This window comes from Acipenser ruthenus, chromosome 13 (genome assembly GCF_902713425.1).
Source record: "Acipenser ruthenus chromosome 13, fAciRut3.2 maternal haplotype, whole genome shotgun sequence".
Taxonomy (NCBI): domain Eukaryota; kingdom Metazoa; phylum Chordata; class Actinopteri; order Acipenseriformes; family Acipenseridae; genus Acipenser; species Acipenser ruthenus.
This window is the reverse complement of record NC_081201.1, coordinates 28,627,586-28,644,980: the sequence shown is the minus strand read 5'-3', so window position 1 is coordinate 28,644,980 and position 17,395 is coordinate 28,627,586. Positions and strand designations below refer to the sequence as shown.

Here is a 17,395-nt window from a genome sequence, read left to right as displayed (position 1 = left end):
GAAAAAAATGCATCTTTGGCAAATTTAGAATAGCCAACAGACATCCAATGGCCTTGAACACTGGATGTTATTTGGCCATAAATAACATTAAATGAACATGAAAACAAACATCTGTTCATAAGTATATATTGTAATAGAAACACCACAATATACCTAACTATATAATATTTTTTATCAAATGTTGTAATCCACCTTTTGTAAGAATATTTTCCATCAACTGGACCTTAAAAGACAGGCCAACATGGGTGGATGTTCTCAATGTTAAAATTCTTATTTCACGAAGGACTTGCATAAAAAACAGTAAACCACAAACATTACCAAAGTAAATGATAGCTAAAAGAGTTTATTAATGCCAATTGTTTTCATGTCAATTCTTAAACTTTTTTTTGTTGGTACATCCCATTTGGGAACACTAAATTGCTCCAGTTCTGTCAGTATTCAATGAAATAAAGAATATCGAACAGCAAGTCTTTAAACACATCTACCGTACTTGAAGTGGGTACTGATGAAACTGATATGAACATGTCCCAGTACCTTAAAGTTACATTTATTTTTAAAAGGGTCTCCTTTGGGGTATAAAGTCGGAGCATGTTTGCCATTAGTGGTGTGGAGAGACCAGGGTGTTTTAATGTCTATTTCTTTGAAGGTTTGGGTTCTGTTTTGTTTTGCTTTATTTCCAGATGGCTGCAGTTAAAATATCAGTGAGGTTTCAGATGGAAGTCTGTTGTTAATGAAATAGACAGTTACATCTACAGTGCCCCATAATCATGTGTATTTCACATTAAATTCCCTTATCTTTTTACTACATTCTTTTGTAGTTAAGCCTTTTATGTATTATACTTTCAGAAAGAAAAAAATACTTTGTTTATATTCCCCAAAGGTATTATCAATCATCCTGTATATTATTCACTTCATAACCAAACATCTTAAGCCCCATTTTGATTATGCTTTTTTTGTTCAAATATACATTACAAATGGAAGTATAATTTAAAGTATTTGTGATTGTCCATTATTTCAATACACCCAGATATATCCACAACAAAGCAAAACTGAAGTTGTCAGCTAAAATAAGCACACACTTTAATTGTCTTTAAAAAACAACAACAAAAAAAAACAGATTTCAGATGATTCAGTTTTAATAAATAGAGCATATTCACCGATGCAATTATTTTAAATACTAATTGGCGTACTTCAATTCACATGGTACAATTAATTAAATTAGAAAGAAGGAAGCTAAATAATTTAATTCTAGTCCCTGCATAGTTAAAAGTACAACACACATACAAATATAAACTATGGAGATGAAACAATAATTGTCATTGACTGGCACAATCAGTGGCTGGCTGAGAAAAAAAATGCTACAAATGCTACAGTTTAACCCTCCATTCTGTACTGATCCTGTATTACTAACACTGAATTCATGGTTTAATACACAATGCACAGGAATACACTGAAGGGAATCTAAAGCCATTCTCAGACATGGATACATGCCAATCAAAAACAGTTGTTACATCATAATAAATTAATTCCAATTCATTCCTCTTAAGCGTATTATGTTCTCCTGTTGGAAGACAACAGTGTGATCTCCAACTATCTTCTTGCACCCAGCCTTTTGGCTTTCCACGTGTTTCCATGATTACAGTCCTCATGAAAATCTTGGTTCAGCTACAGAAGTGTGACAGGTAGGTAGGGCAGTCTAGCCTTTTTTGGGCTAAACGTGTTGTCCCATGGACTTGTATTATGACAAGGATCTTTTGTACATTTTCTACAGTCCAATTTTGGTGAAGGCTCGGACAAGAAATGATTATTTTATTTATAATATAGTCCAACAGCATTGTTCATCAGGCTTCAATGACTCCCCAAAAACAACCTAGAGACATATGTTTACATAAACAAAAAAAAATGTTCATGCTATTGTCTTTTAAAGAAAAAGCATTTTTTCTACACCTAAAAAAGAACATTTAAAATAGACATTGCAATTTTGTTCCTCAGCTGGCCATAGTAAATGATAAAAACACAAATACCAAGTTAATTTTGTAATTGATAAACCAGTGTGCCCCTCACACCCCTCTTTATAATGTTTTTAGCTTTGTGCACTAACTCAATTTAAAGAAAGACAATCCAGAGACAACTAATTAGACCTAATCTTGGACAACCTTACCCAAGGTGAACATGTGTTATTTTTCCTTGACCTGTATACAGGTCAGTAGTATTGAAAGATAAAACTTGCATTTTGTCAAAACTAAAAATAACAATAATTTTGGCCACTTCACACAGCCCTATGACGAAGCAGTTTTAAATGTCCTACATAAATCAATGGTCCACAGGAAGGGGGGCAGTGCTTGAGTAAAATGGCATGCCTATCTTTGTGGCAGTGGTGTCGTTAACCGTGCAATGAAGCCTGGACTTCTGAGAGTCTGGCACAGCTAGGAGTGCCCATCTTCTGTGCCCTTTGGTAAAGCTCTCCATCTCCAAAATACCGAGCTCTGTACAGCAAACCTTCCTCTGGAGGAGAAATAACAATCTCATGTTGAGCACTGGGGTTAAATGCTTAGTATACTGACCTTTAAACATCACTTCAAAAGGGACAGAACAAAAATAAGTTGAGTTGACCAATAACCTGGCAAAATAAACATTATTATTATTATTATTATTATTATTATTATTATTATTATTATTATTATTATTATTATAATATATTCTGTCAGGGGCATTTTAATGTGGTGGTAATGTGGAGTAGAGGGAGACAGTTACAGGAGTAATATTAGCAGGTCTGACTATTGTGGCTATAAACACAATTGTAAGATTTGAATAAGGAAACATGTTTTGAAAAAGTGTCAAAAACATGGATTAAGATGTATTTTTTTTACCTTGTAGCTGAAAAGCCTCTTTTATACATTTACATCCTAGAATTCTGTTAACCTTCTATAAGTGACCTTGCTTTTGATGCAAGTTTTTAATTTATTTTTGTCGTCAAACTTACTCTGTTGCTTTTCCTTCCAGCAGTTGTTTCTGAGGCTAGAAATATAATCATCCTCTACATTCCGCTCCACATTTTTTAGATTCATCCCAGTGTATTCCTCGGAAAACTGTGCCGACACATAGTAAGGCACCTTCAGGAGTTCAGTTAGTCGCCTATGAGTGTGGCCCATTGACCTACATTTGAAATACACAAGTTAGAGATGAGGTCTCAAACTATACACTAGCAAGCGAGTCAGTCAATGAATTGTCATTGACCAGGAGAGCCCCATTAAGTTTGCATTTACTGTCTTTAAAAAAAATCAAGTACATTTGCTTTAAAAAAACCAAAAAAAACAATTGCATAAAAGAACAGGCAATGTCTTCCGTTTGAGTTTGTTATTAGCAGAGGATGTTTATAGGAGCCTCTTTCACATCTCTCTGACGTCAACCATTTAATATAATCTGGACGATATTTAAAAATAAAACTAACTGCTCTTCTGAAAACTGCGTTAGGCTAGCATAAATCTAGTAAATGCCACAGTCAAAAACACTGTTAGCATTGACGTGCTTTCAATACACAAAGCCAAACATATACAGTAGATATGTAGAAAGATATGGATTCATCATCTTAATAATAACTTCCAGATCTTACTGCATGATCAGAGGCAGAGGGTGGTACAAATCAAGTTTTTTTAAAAAAAAAAAATTTAAATCACAGTACAACTAGCAAAAAAGTACTCTGAACAAATATCCATCTGTTTGACTGCAGCTGGTTGAAATATTCCTACACAAGACCAAAGTTCACCAGCATTTTTGTCATCAAATGGCACTCAGATACAGGGAGGCCAATAACAGATCACTGTGAGGGACTTGCATGCTGACTGTGATGGGTGTGGACACAAAGGCCATTTTCAATAATCCTGGTAAAAGCCACTTCACCCGCCTGTTTAAATGTCAGAGGCCTTGGATAGGTAAATACAAAAAGCCCTGATAGTTTCAGGAGGCCAAAGCAATCTAACAAACAGTCAATCCATCAAACAGTCAAACAGTTAGCCAGCACCCCTCCCCTATTTCAGTGGCTAGGGGCTGCATGGACCGACATAAAATAAATAAATAACTTTAGGGGGCAAGCTTAATGTGGGTGTGTGTGGCAACAGAGAAGTCCACTGTACTATATACCATGGGAAGGACACTCTTGAAGTACCATACCATCCCAAGTTAAATTAGTGAAATTAATTTAATGAAGTACCTCAGAACTTGGTCAGTGATTAGTACCTGAACATTTGGAGGCTTCCTCATTTATTTGAACCCTTTTGACAAAACAAGAAAATAGAAGTACTCACGGCCTAAGGCTAAGACTGTAGGTAGGACTGGAGACGATCAATTGGCTCAGCACTGAAACTATGATGAGGATCAGGATGGGCATCAGCTGTACGAAAAGGGCCAGGCCCCCCTACACAAGACAAACAGAAATGTGAGACTGATGGGCCCCATAAGAAGCACTTCAACAAACATGCTGTCTTGAATATACAGAAACCATTCATGCCTGATAACCACTTGAGAAAGAGACAGTGGGACTGAGGATACAGTTTGAATGACCAGAATTAGGAAAAACTTCTTTGCGGAATGCATTTGTTGTTCAGGTCTGTTCTTTTGTTAAATCAATGGTCAAGATGAGTTTTCAGAGGTGTGTTTATCAGTTACATATCTCCAACCTGTGGTACTGTTGCATTTTTTATTTGTTTAAACATTTTTTACACCTGGGAACCAAATATCAGAACATAACATTCTGTCCTTGTTTCTGATTAATTGAACTCATTTTTAATTAACTTGAGAGAAGTTAACCAGCATCTCCTCTAAACCAGTACTGTGTTTGTTAGGCCATGCTGCTTTTTTTTTTTTTTACCTTATACCCAGATCATACCTATTTTTAGAGTCATATAGAATATTTTGCACTGAAAAATTTACTAGATTTTCCTAAAGGTACAGTACTGAACAGAAATTTTAGAGTGGATCTTCTTTTATGATGCATTTTAAATCAAACTTTATTCATTCGTTCAACACCCTTTTATGATTTTTTGCAATGCCCAGTAAGTCTCTAACTTAAATGGCTGCTAGTTACACAATGCACTGCATACAATACAATGGGGCATTCTTTTTGCAACTGCACAACTGCAGTGTGCCACCTAGTGATACTCTTTGTGTTTCTATACTCTAGGTTGGTAGTCTATGAAATACAGTATTCTTTTTATTTTATTTCAATTTCTTAAAACAGGCTAGTGTGTGTGTGTGTGTATATATATATTCCTTGATTTGCTATTTTAGCTTTTTTGTTTGTTTTACAAGATCAGCAACATTATATTTGTATACCAGACAAGTTGTTTTGTATACCATGTAAGTTTTACTCACACTTGTATCATCAACACTCTGGTGACGTGCACATTGCAGTAAAAGCACCCCTAAATTGGACTAATTTCGGGGTGCTTTGCAAACAGAAGCGCCATTGCAATGATGACATGTGAAAAAAGTGTTTCTCTTTTGGATGGCAAAGCATTTATTTCTCAGGACCAGAAGATGTATATAAACCTACCTGCATGCATGCATGCATACATACATACACATATATATATAGACTGGGGGGAGGAATAAAAATACATGTAGTTCAGGAGGCGCTAAGGAACTACATCCCCCAGAATGCCACGGGAGGGAGCCAGGAAAAGGTACACCCGAGTAATTATAGATGAGTGCCACCTGCCTGCGATTTGTGCGTTCTGAAACTGGTAAACAGCTTAGCTGTCCAGTTTGTACAGTTAGTTTAGTTAGCGCTCCTGTGTGGAGTTAGGCTTTTTGTTTGTTTTATTTCTTTTGTTATTGTAAATAATAAAAGTGCATGCAAGTGCTAAAATTCTGAAACCTGAAATTCTGGTGTCTGTGTTTATAATGGCAAAGCAAACACGAGCTGTAAGGCTCTGTCACAATTATATAATATATAGAAAAAAAATTCTTACATCTCTCTGTTGTTCCCTCCTCTCTGGTCTCTGTTGATGTGTGTAGCGCATTCTCCCATTACTGTACACATGAACATTACCTTTGAGAAAAAAAATTAAAGGAAACCCGTGGTCACTGTCAGCACACTGAGAAAAACTAAACTGCTTGAATTACATACTGCCTAGGCTATATAATTAATGAATTACAGATACAGTCTTCACAGTAGAAAAGTAGGCCAAATAGTTTAACTAATCAGATAGCAGTAATGTGAAAACTCAAGGACCTACGCTTGGATCATGTGGGTCGTAACAAAGATTTTGTGATACTTAACAATTGCATAATAATAATAATAATAATAATAATAATATTATGAAGATTAAAAAAAACACAGTTACATATACTGCTGACCCCTGCAGACAATATGAGGTAATGAGTTATAATTAAATATATGGACAAGAGATCCTCCTATTGTTGAGATGAGGCTGCTAGTTCACTCACTGCCCATTACAACTACAGCAAATTACTTACCAATAGCTCTAAATAATGCACCCAGCTGACATATTTCAGCAAAGGACCATCGTGTTTGTTATATTACTGTATTGTGGATGGTGCTACATGTCTGATCATATTTTGTTGAGGTCTGCATACTCTCCTGGAAATTAGATTTTTCACCTTGACTGACACTTAGCAGGATGGCATGTCTAATTGTGATCAAAACACAGGAATCAAAATATAATGTCATAATCCCCTTGTCTCATACTTTTTGCTACTGAATTTAGATCTGTGTATTTCAGGTCTAAAGTGGGACTTACTTGACGGAAAGCCACCTCCGAAGAACATGTTAAAGAGGTCCTCTGGCGAGATGTCTGCCTCGAAGCCGCGGTGGAAATCTGAGTGCGAGTGGCCATGCCGAGAAGTGTGAACTTTCTCCTCACCAAACTGATCATACCGCTTTCGCTTCTCTGCATTACTCAGCACTGCATATGCATTCCCGATAGCTGAGGACAAACAGTTTAAAACAAGTTAAAAAACCACTGAGCAACACAATACACATGTCACCCTCTACCATCAATTTAACATCCGATTTAAGCATCCCTATTTTGTATGCCTTAGAATAAAAGAAATAATAGTATCTTACTAACCAGCCTATTACATGATTGGTAGAACATGTCTATACTGTATACAGGGGAATCATCATGTAATGATACTATCAAATCTGACAAAAACTGTAATATGCATTTTATAATGTCTGATACTAAATGCTCTGGGAACATCTGTACTTATAGTAGCATCTGTTGTGAGGAGAGTAATATTTAAAGAGTCCCTAGTGGACTCAACAGCAATTTTGCAATTGGATACTTTAGGATTAAATGAAGGTTTGGTATAAATGTGATTGAAGGTTAGGACGGTGTAGATGTTCCTGGAGGATTTGACCCTGGACGGAACAACATGTTGGATGTTGGTACTGAAAGTTCAGGTACCGATTTGGGAATCAAAAGAAAATATAATGTAAAGAATGTTCAATAAAGTTTACCTTTAAATGCATCTGTAGCCCCTGGAGCATGGTTTTTATCTGGGTGAAACTTTAACGCCAGTTTCCTATAAGCCTTTTTCAGATCTTCTTCTGTAGCATCTTTGCTGAGCCCAAGAATCTCGTAGTAGTTTTTACAGTGCTTTATCCTGGACACAAAATAACAACAGCAACAACACAAATGTTGGTTACTGAGAAAGACAAGATGAAATACCATATGATTAGGAAGCTGTAGAATTAAATATATTTGCAGCGGTTTACATGCTAACCCACCTACAGTTTGGGGTATTAATAGCCTCAAAGATTGTCAGTTGCACTAATGGGTTAAGCTATAGTGCCAACATCTATGCACTCTGAGAAAAACTCATCAAGAACAGGCAGGATGACAGATTACTACTTTGCTCATTTAAAACAGATATCAATGGATCTGGATGGGTTTTCAGCATGTTAATTTACATTGAACTGCTGAACCCAATTAATTTAATTTTTGACAGTGCATGGCTGCAAATAGTCAAACACAAATTTGATAGAACTACAGGATAAATATTTATTACTCAAATAATTGCTTTCTGTACGTGAGTTGCTGGAACTGTTTAGAGATCCATAAATACAGTGGAACCTGTCGTATCCGATCATGTAAGATACGGTACCCTCTATTAACCGATGGACCTCTGGCATGTGTCATTTACACATGCTGCTGCCAGCTGAACGGTACTGATGGAAACTGATCAATGCACATTTTATTATAGGTCTAAAACAGTAAATTCAGCTCTTAGCAGGACAGAATGGATTCAGTTGCAGATAAAAAAAAAGTGGGTTTGGGAATTGAGTTTCACTTTTTAAAAGCTGTCACTTCACGTAACTGCCCATTATAACCATTTTAAATAAAAAAACCAAGAAAGCAAGGGATTAATATAGTATAATTACTGTACAGTTAAAGCTGAAACAAAATTTGTTTCATTGACCTCCAAAGCCAATTTGTGTTTGTGTGCACTTTCTTCTTGTTGTCTTTAGTTAACACACACAAAAAAAACTTGTGTGATTACTTTGGCATAGACTGAAAAAGCACAAGGAGAACTGTTTTTGGAATGCTATTTTTTAAATTGTCAAATACTGTATTATATTGCTTTGTTTTGCAATCATGTTCACTCATTTTCTTTGTATAGTATACATGCAGTACCGTACTTTAGTGTTTTAGACACACGGATGTACCTGGCATTGTTCATTTATAACGCCCTGATGTTAATAAATGAACTACAATGTAGTCTAACGACTCCCTCTGAGATAGGATATTTTTACATATCCAATGGGCACCTGGAACCAATTAAATCAGATATGACAGGTTTTACTGTACTGTATACGTAACAGATATGGGCCAACATTTTCCATTGTGCACAAACTACAGGCAAACTGCCAGCTTCATAGTACACAGTGGCACTGGAACAATTTTTAAAGTGGGGGTGCTGAAAGCCATTGAACAAATGTATATGGTAGAAGCCATGAAAAGCCATGGCGTGCTGCCGCACCCCCAGCACCGCTAATTCCAGCGCCCCTGATAGTACATTTACGGTGCGGACAATTTGGCCATAGCGGAACATCTGATCCTAGGTGTTATAGACTTTTCCAAACAGTTAGTTCAGAGCCAGGCTTGTTTTTCCAAAAAAGACTAAACAAATTTATTTTAGGTCAGGCCACTCACTCAACTAGTAAAAGTTGAAATCACCCTAACAATCCTGATCACTTACAAACAAAAGTGTATTTAGGCATTTCATTGCAATTACAGAATGTCCAGCTTGTATGAGCTAAAATAGGGTGGCCCTGCCTTAGGCTACCCTGCATGCACTTATCAATCGCACTAGAAAACTTCAGATTTCTATACCTTTTGACAGCTTCCAGCTGATCTGGCGAGTACGGCTTCCCACTGTCTCCTCCCTTATCCCCACTGGCTGAACTAGCCTCATCCCCACCTCTCCTGTGTCGGGGGCCTGTGGACTCGTTGCACTTGGACTGGTGGTTTGTGCTTGATGGCTGTCCATTCTGCGTGACGGCATCTATCAAAGCTGAAAAAGTGGGAAATGAAATTGACCATATTGTGACAACGGTGTATGTGAATGCCCACTGGATGGGCTGGAGGTGTTGCTTCTTTAGCACACTCAGTGCTTCTCACCGAGGGACTAGAGGTTTTCGTTGAACTTTAATTGGGCCCAGTTTACTAAGCTTAAGTGCAAACTGGTAGAAATACCGCACTCCTACTGTTCTTGTACTTAATTTAATTCATACTTCTTCATAGTGCAAAGTTCACTTTTTATACTAGCTTTTATACTACACTTTTTATACTATAGTGGTTCATAGTGACTTCCACAATAGTTTGAAAACTATTTTGTACAAATTACACACACACACATTATATATATATATATATATATATATATATATATATATATATATATATATATATATATATTATTATTTATTTCTTAGCAGACGCCCTTATCCAGGGCGACTTACAATTGTTACAACATATCACATTATACATTATTTCACATTATACAGATATCACATTATTTTTACATACAATTACCCATTTATACAGTTGGGTTTTTACTGGAGCAATCTAGGTAAAGTACCTTGCTCAAGGGTACAACAGCAGTGTCTCCCACTGGGGACTGAACCCACAACCCTCCGGTCAAGAGTCCAGAGCCCTAACCACTACTCCACACTGCTGCCTTTTATATATATATATATATATATATAAATATATATTATATATATATATATATATATATATATATAAGGTGTTTAGCATAGACTACTTTAAATTTTGTAAGGTGCTGGGGCTACAATTGTTTCCTCGAAACAGTGTCTGAATCTGGATACTGTACTTGCTACCAAAAATGATAGAAGGGATTAGAATTAGCGACAACTGCAGATGGCTACAGTATGATAAGTCTGTCAAGGCTCTGCATGTAAAATGTGGGTAAACTATTCAATTGCTGACTGGTACAGAAATACAGTAAGAGCATTGATATATTTTTCAGGATCAGCAAAACAGTGTGGCCCAAATTAAAATCTTGCTTGTTTTGTGTAGCAAATTACTTCTACAATAGAATTTGTTTCTTGCTTTCACAAAGTTCAGTGAACAATAAAAGTATCAATTTAATTAAAAAAAAATATATAACATGCAATGTCTTAACCAATATAAAAAATAGGTTATATTAGTCTTGAATGTCCTGCCGCCTTCACACACTACATTTCAGCATAAATACACCTTTGGAAAAACGTTTGTGGAAAGTTCTGTCAATCCTTCATGCAAAGCAGATGGAATGTAATTATCCCTTTATAAGCTGCCACTACAACCAATACAGAAACGCTTTACTGTCAGGTTAGAAGGCATTTTCTCCTATGGGAACTATACAAAATACATATTTAAGAAATATGCAATGACTTAATAAAACCTTTTTTGTGTGTGTTAAACAAATCGAAAATCGAGTCGTGCAACAAGTTAGCATAATAAACACTATACACGTTTCAAAGTATGTGTAATATACAATATGTTTCGTGTAGTGCCATTGTCAATTGCAAATTGAGTTGTTTTTTTGTTTTGTTTTTTAATCGGCGTGACAAAACTAAAAAGTACTATTGTGTGCAGTCCCCGTGAGAGTTCGATCTAGCAGTTAGCTTGTTTTAACGCATTACTTAAAATAATGAATACGACCTTAATCAGAAATAACACGTCAGTTTATTTATGTATTTATTTATTTACTATAAACAAAAATACAGAGTATTTATAATCCTAGTCGAACATTTCAGATTTTGCTACCGCTGTCAGTCACTTCATATTGAAACCTAGATCTGGGAATTGTAGTTCAATCACCTCCATATACTTTCCTTAAAGCACCCTATATAAGTATGGCGTCGATAGTGCATGGTTAAAAAAACAAAACAAAGCAAACTCTTATGAATCCTGACTTTTTTTTATAAATATAATGGACTAGTTTATATATCCTTAGATGACCAGGGAATGTTTACAAAACAACAACTATCAAAATGCCTTTCGCTGCACCTTTTCGACAGTTTTATATTTGTGCAGGCCGGGGATTGTAGTTCTTTTCCAAGGTCTAAAACCAAATTTAAGCTAACAGGGGAATGTATTACCGCAATTGCTGACGATGGATCGACTACTTTTCATGAACAGTCATAGCATTCATAACCGTAATAATTAGCGACAAATATAAATAAAAAAGACTGATGCACATTTATAAATGACTACAATTACCAGCAACCCGTGCGCAGCTAGCTTTCTCACGCATGCGCTGTTTGTAGTTACAGTTTCCGCCTGGCCCCCAATATCTAGAGCAGGATTAAAGCCTTGGGCATAATTTCAAGCTTGCCATTTTTGTTTCTTCTGTGTCTCGGCTTACCTTGTGCTTTAGCTGTCGGGAATAGCCTTTGTGCCTTCTCAAGAAAACGCACAGCTTTCTCCACCTGTTTATGTCTGAAGGCCGTCTCGGCAATCTCAATACAGCGCTCGGCTTCGTCCCTATTTGATTCCATCGCGAAAATAACAAGAGCTCCGCTGGCGAGCGCGCCCAGATGACGTGCTCCGAATTGCTGTCGTTTTTGGTTGCTTTAATTAGACGTCAAATGCAAACGGAAAGTGTCATAAGGATCGCATTGTCACATTTTCCTGTTTTTGTATGGATGAAGTGTATCCCATCTCCTGGTATTAATAGCAAAAGAGATATATAACAGACAAAATATTAAGGTGTGTACATATTCTCAGTGTGCTACTCAAGCACTGTCGCTATTATGATAACTTTAAGGTTCCTGTGTCAATTTCTGCCACACGAAATACCTGTATGGACTTGGTACCATGTCCCCAGGCGTTCCTGGAGCTGTGTGGCAATTAATAAAACCATCTGTCTGGAAAACACCGGAGGTAGTGAATACCAATCTAAAAGCTGGATAAAAAAAAGAGGAAGAAGAAGAAACACAGTCTTCCTCCTAAACCAGCCAATGACCACCTTCTTTGGGAGGAGCGGCTTGCAGATGCTGTGACTCCACTTTGGAGACTGTTATCAGGAGCAGCTTCATCTAAAATTCGAAGAGCAGAAGAGAATTCTGCTGCAGCTCTCAGTCCATCTTTCAGGTGATGCTGACCCCTTGAACCCACAGCCCGGGGCCAGCTGAGCTTACCAGTGCTGCCCATCCTGTCATCTCCAGTGCTAGACGGGTACAGAAACAAATCAACCTTTTCAGTGAACAGAGGGATCCATGGTGATCCCAAAACTGTTGGGTTATATGTTGGAACTGGCAAAGGCCGGAATATGGTCTGTGTTCATTCTGATAACCTCTTGAACATGCCAGAAAAGCACAAAGAAGTATCTTGTTCCATGAAGGTGGGCACTGGCATGATATATCGGTGCGCACCAACTCAGTGGGCAGCACCACGGCGATCATGTACTTTCACCTGCAGAACCTAACACAGGAGGAGATCCAGCCCCATAAAGAAACCATGGTGAAATTTTTTACCCACGGACCAGGGGCAACTTGCCAGCTCACATCACTGTGAACCCTTGTCGTGCTGGACTCCATTACAGAGTGACCCTGGCATTCCGAAACTGCTCTTCCATCCTCAGGATTATTTACATCTCCTGCAAACCAGGAGATGAGGAACTTCACTGAGCTGTGCTGCTCTCCAAACAAACAGAAGAAGCTTTTTGGCGATCCCTTTGTCCCAACTGTAGCCATACCTGTTGACATGTTCCAACACACCGCACACTGCAAATTGGTTCAGGTCTTTGAAAGATAGGAAGGGAAAGGGATACCCTGCACAATCTACAGTCACAGAATTATATCTTCTCATGTGTGTTCTGTATAGCTCTCTTGTCTCTTTTCAATCACTGTCAAAAATCATAAAGCTGAAGTTAGTTGGTTTGAAAAATGACACTATGAAATATGCAGCTCCACATCAAATCAAAAATAAAAATTTAAGGAGTTTCTTTCCTGGCTGAAACAAATTTGTAAGCATAATGATATAAGCACAAACAACAATAGAAAATGTTATGAAAACATCCCTGCCACCAAAACTCTAGCCTGTTTAATAGTCTCAAACTGTTCAGTTCATTAAATTGATCATAGATGTGTTTGAACTCTGTTTTTAATGAATCTTTTAGTGTTTTGAACAGCTAACCAAACACCAGTGTGCAGACTACTAAACTCATGGCTTACCTCACTAGGTTGACCAAAATAAACATTAAGAAAAAAAATGTCTGCAGTATTTGGATGAGTAATGGTGTAGGATCAACATACTTGAAATGGAACAATAAATGTTCCATACTGGTATCTTAAATCATTAAGTTTTAAGTTATCAAAATACACTTAGTTTTATTTGCAACAAAGTGGCTATCATTAGTTATGATATTGTGGGCTTTATTCACAAGCTTGTCAGTTATTTAAATTATAGGTATTTCATCAAAGTCTGTTTTAATTAATAAACTGTTCTTGACCAATGTTGACTTGGTGTATTATTACTGAGACAGCCACTTTAGTCAACATTAGTCAGCTGCTGCCACCTGGTGATGGATTGTGGGTTTACATTTGCAGGCAATGCAGTTGGACGGCTGCATGTTGCACTTCAATTACATCAATACACATGCAATTTATTAGTAAGCTTTATACACAAAAGGGCTGTGCAACAGTAGAAACATGTGTGCAAGTACTGTAGTATATGGCAAGGATTTAGCATGCTAACAAGCTGGCCTAATAAACCTGTTATCTAAATGTTATTATTATTATTATTATTATTATTATTATTACTAACATATGTAATCAGGAGAAGGAGTGCATTAATGCAGATGTCCCATAAGAGAGCCCTATTCTAAAACAATAAAACAAGTATACTGTTATTGTTACTTTTATATTATTATTATTATTTATTTCTTAGCAGACCCCTTATCCAGGGCGACTTACAGTGGTAAACAAAAAATACATTATATGACAAACATTTTGACTAGATGTCTTTCTGAAAGACGCTGATAAAGACTTGAGTCAGAATGTTTGTCATATAATTGTATACAGTTTTTTAGATAATACTACAAGCCCTGGTCAAGAAGAGGATAATTGTGTAATACCCAGCCTCCTTTCCATTCTAAAATGTTATACAAACAGTGAAATACATCAACTTAGCACATTCAATAAAATCAAAAAACAAAAATCCTCAACAACAGAAGAATCTAGCTGACTTTAAATCTCTCAGTCCAGGCAAACACTTGTACAGTGTCCATATTCAGACAAATATCTAGTGCATTATTTACTGAATCTTGTGATAGTTGTTGGAATATTAAAGTGGAGAATACTCAATTAACATTGTCTGAAATGGACAGATTGCATAAATATATACCCTGTCAGCTGCACCATAGTAACCAGGTTTGTTTTGTTTGTTTTTTTGTCTAGTGGTGTATAAGGTAGACATTATTATTAACAAAATCATTGTTAGATAGGTCGCTTCACTAACAGAATAAGATATTCAGGTACTGTAACTGGAAAATTGTTCATATTTAGGCACCACTTCTCTGTCTTCTGTCATGTGAATCAACTAATCGGTCAGAAAATGTGGATACTTAATGGTTATTACTGGCTAATACAAAAGCATAGACATAGCTAATGAGGGCTGAAATTGCTCACAAATAAACTGAGCCTTTTTATGCTGGATCGGTTACAGTGGTACTTAATTGGATAATTGAGAGTTATATGGTCTGTTCACAATGCTATTTAAGGACAGTATTTGGCTTTTTTTAACAACCATGAAGAAAGCAGTTAATATCTGTTACTATTTGCAGCAGTGGGATGGTATAAAGAAATATCTCAGTGCTATGGCCACATTTTCTGTCCAATTTGTGTATTTTCTCACTATAAATGTTTTTTTTATGATAATTTTAATCACAAAAACAAGACATTTTAGATTATAACTATTACTGGTGTCAGTTGACAGATACGTTATCATTAGTCATAAAGATATGAACACAAAGGGAAATTAGCACATTTGAATGATGTAACCTTTTTTCTTTAAATGTAGTTTTAGTCATAAACATGTAAAGCTGTAAAATGTTGCTTGTAAATGTAATGCTTATGGTATGTGAGTCATAATACCAGAAGCATACTCTCGTACCTCTGCAAGAACATCTCAGTCCTGAACAGAATGAAAGGCTGGGCTCCAAACTCTGTATAACCCAAACTACTCTTGGTCCTGTATGAGACTGACATTTTGTTTCATTTAAAAATTTTTTTTTTTTTAAAAGTCACCTCTTGAATCCAGTTGTAGTGTATTTGTACTATACTTACACAGAGAGGCCAAGGCTAGAACATCCAAATGAGTGAGATTTGGGAAAATGCCATTAAAATCTACTCCAAAAAAGTTTCTAAAAGGAGTGATTCTCACTCTTAATTAGTAAGACTTGACACGTCTGCTTACAGTATTCATCGTCTAAAATAAAAAAGTTTTTACTGCTTCAAAAAAGCAGTGAAAAGGGAAAATTGACTTATGAATATTAAAACATTCCTGAATTTGTAAGAGGGAATGTCTCCAGGTGATACACATGAATGTTATATGTGGGCTATATAAGTGAGAGATTTGATCTCAATCAGTTTGTCACATCAAAGCAGTAAATACCCAAGAATATTTATTATAAAATTAAATCCTGTTTCAAAGTTCAATGAAATGTCCACGTTGCATTTTATGTATTTTTGAAAACTGTAGGCCTAAGAGATCATCAGAAAAAAAATGTGGTGAAATATACAGCTATGGCCAAAAGTTTTGCACCACCTTATAGAATTAACTAATTTTGCTTCATAGAGTTGAATTAAACCTGCTGAATAATGTTAGGTTAACATATTGAATTACATACCGCTTGGTAGTTTTCTATATACTTAACGAAAAACTGAACAAAATTAAAAAATGTGACATTTCAGAATCTAATATGAAATGCTGTACTACAATTATGGCTGCCGGTAGACTTTTGCAATATAATTTTGTAGTTTCTTTGATTACATGATGTTTAATAAAATATCTAAATTATGTTCATGTAGTTTTTTTTTTTTTTAATTACATCTCAATCCTAAAATTCTAGGTGATGCAAAACCTTTGGCCATAGCCGTGCAGTGTTTTGTTCCTACTGCAATAAACCCTCCACTAGATGGCGCATTTGCTATATCTTGGCATTTGAATTGACACATCACAGGAAAAGGCCCTTGATAATAATTGACCATTATTATCCAGAAGCCACAGCTTGACCTGCACTATCCTTCTTGTTAACAGACTGAAATGCACTTGCTGGCAAGTACGGTCTTTTTCATTAGAACTTTGCACTAGACAGTTCTCTAAAAGCCGTCTCTGAAAACAAGATGTGACACCTACCCTAAATAAATGACTAAATGTCAGTCTTTAACAACAGTAAACCCCATACAGAAAATAGTTAGCAAATGTGCGTAAATCAGTCATCAGATTAAGAAATCATTTGTAATGTGGTAAAGTGCCTTAGAGGTTACTCCAAAACATTCACGGCTGGTATAAAACACTTTGAAGTTCACAGAAGTTCAAAATATAAATAGGTTCACTTGTTTTTATGCACTATAGACATGTATGATACTGCGCCTGTACCAGCCACTTTTGTAGAGCCAAACTCAGACCAGTGTAACAGATGTCACTTTATATATCTATGATTTGTAGTGGAACCAGCTACCAGTTCTCCTCAGGACTGTTCAGTCTTTTACTGCTTTCCATCATCTTCTCAAAGCCCACTTACTACTACATTATTTGTGAATTCTGATTTATATATCTTTTTGATTCTCCTTTATTTATATTTATTTTGTATATATTGTATATATGTGTTTGTTTTGTATTTTATTGCCTATAAC

The 17,395-nt window shown here is 36.2% G+C and overlaps 1 protein-coding gene and 1 pseudogene across 2 annotated transcripts; one reads left to right on the top strand and one right to left on the bottom strand.

The window, feature by feature from the left end:
- Positions 1 to 327: 327 nt before the first annotated feature.
- LOC117417828 (dnaJ homolog subfamily B member 12) lies at positions 328 to 12,447 on the bottom strand. Of its 2 annotated transcripts, XM_034030188.3 has the most exons (9): positions 11,902 to 12,447; positions 9,360 to 9,540; positions 7,484 to 7,629; positions 6,762 to 6,947; positions 5,970 to 6,049; positions 4,305 to 4,414; positions 2,984 to 3,156; positions 2,361 to 2,505; positions 328 to 1,870 (listed from the first exon to the last, which is right to left on the bottom strand). In XM_034030188.3, the coding sequence occupies exons 1-8, from the start codon at positions 12,032 to 12,034 to the stop codon at positions 2,384 to 2,386; spliced, it is 1,131 nt and encodes a 376-aa protein (XP_033886079.1). In that variant the 5' UTR covers positions 12,035 to 12,447; the 3' UTR covers positions 328 to 1,870; positions 2,361 to 2,383. The 2 variants fall into 2 exon arrangements, with proteins under 2 accessions (XP_033886079.1, XP_034781623.1); XM_034925732.2 differs by having other exon boundaries at positions 328 to 2,505.
- LOC117417863 (tRNA (uracil-5-)-methyltransferase homolog B-like) lies at positions 12,290 to 16,484 on the top strand (annotated as a pseudogene).
- The last annotated feature ends 911 nt before the right edge of the window (positions 16,485 to 17,395 follow it).

Coding starts and splice junctions, on each gene's coding strand:
- LOC117417828 (XM_034925732.2), bottom strand. CDS start 12,034: ATGGAATCAAATAGGGACGAAGCCGAGCGCTGTATTGAGATTGCCGAG. Junction 6,050..6,761: donor CGGAGGTGGCTTTCCGTCAA/GTAAGTCCCACT, acceptor TTTTTCTCAAAG/GTAATGTTCATGTGTACAGT. Junction 2,506..2,983: donor CTGGAAGGAAAAGCAACAGA/GTAAGTTTGACG, acceptor TTTCTCCTCCAG/AGGAAGGTTTGCTGTACAGA.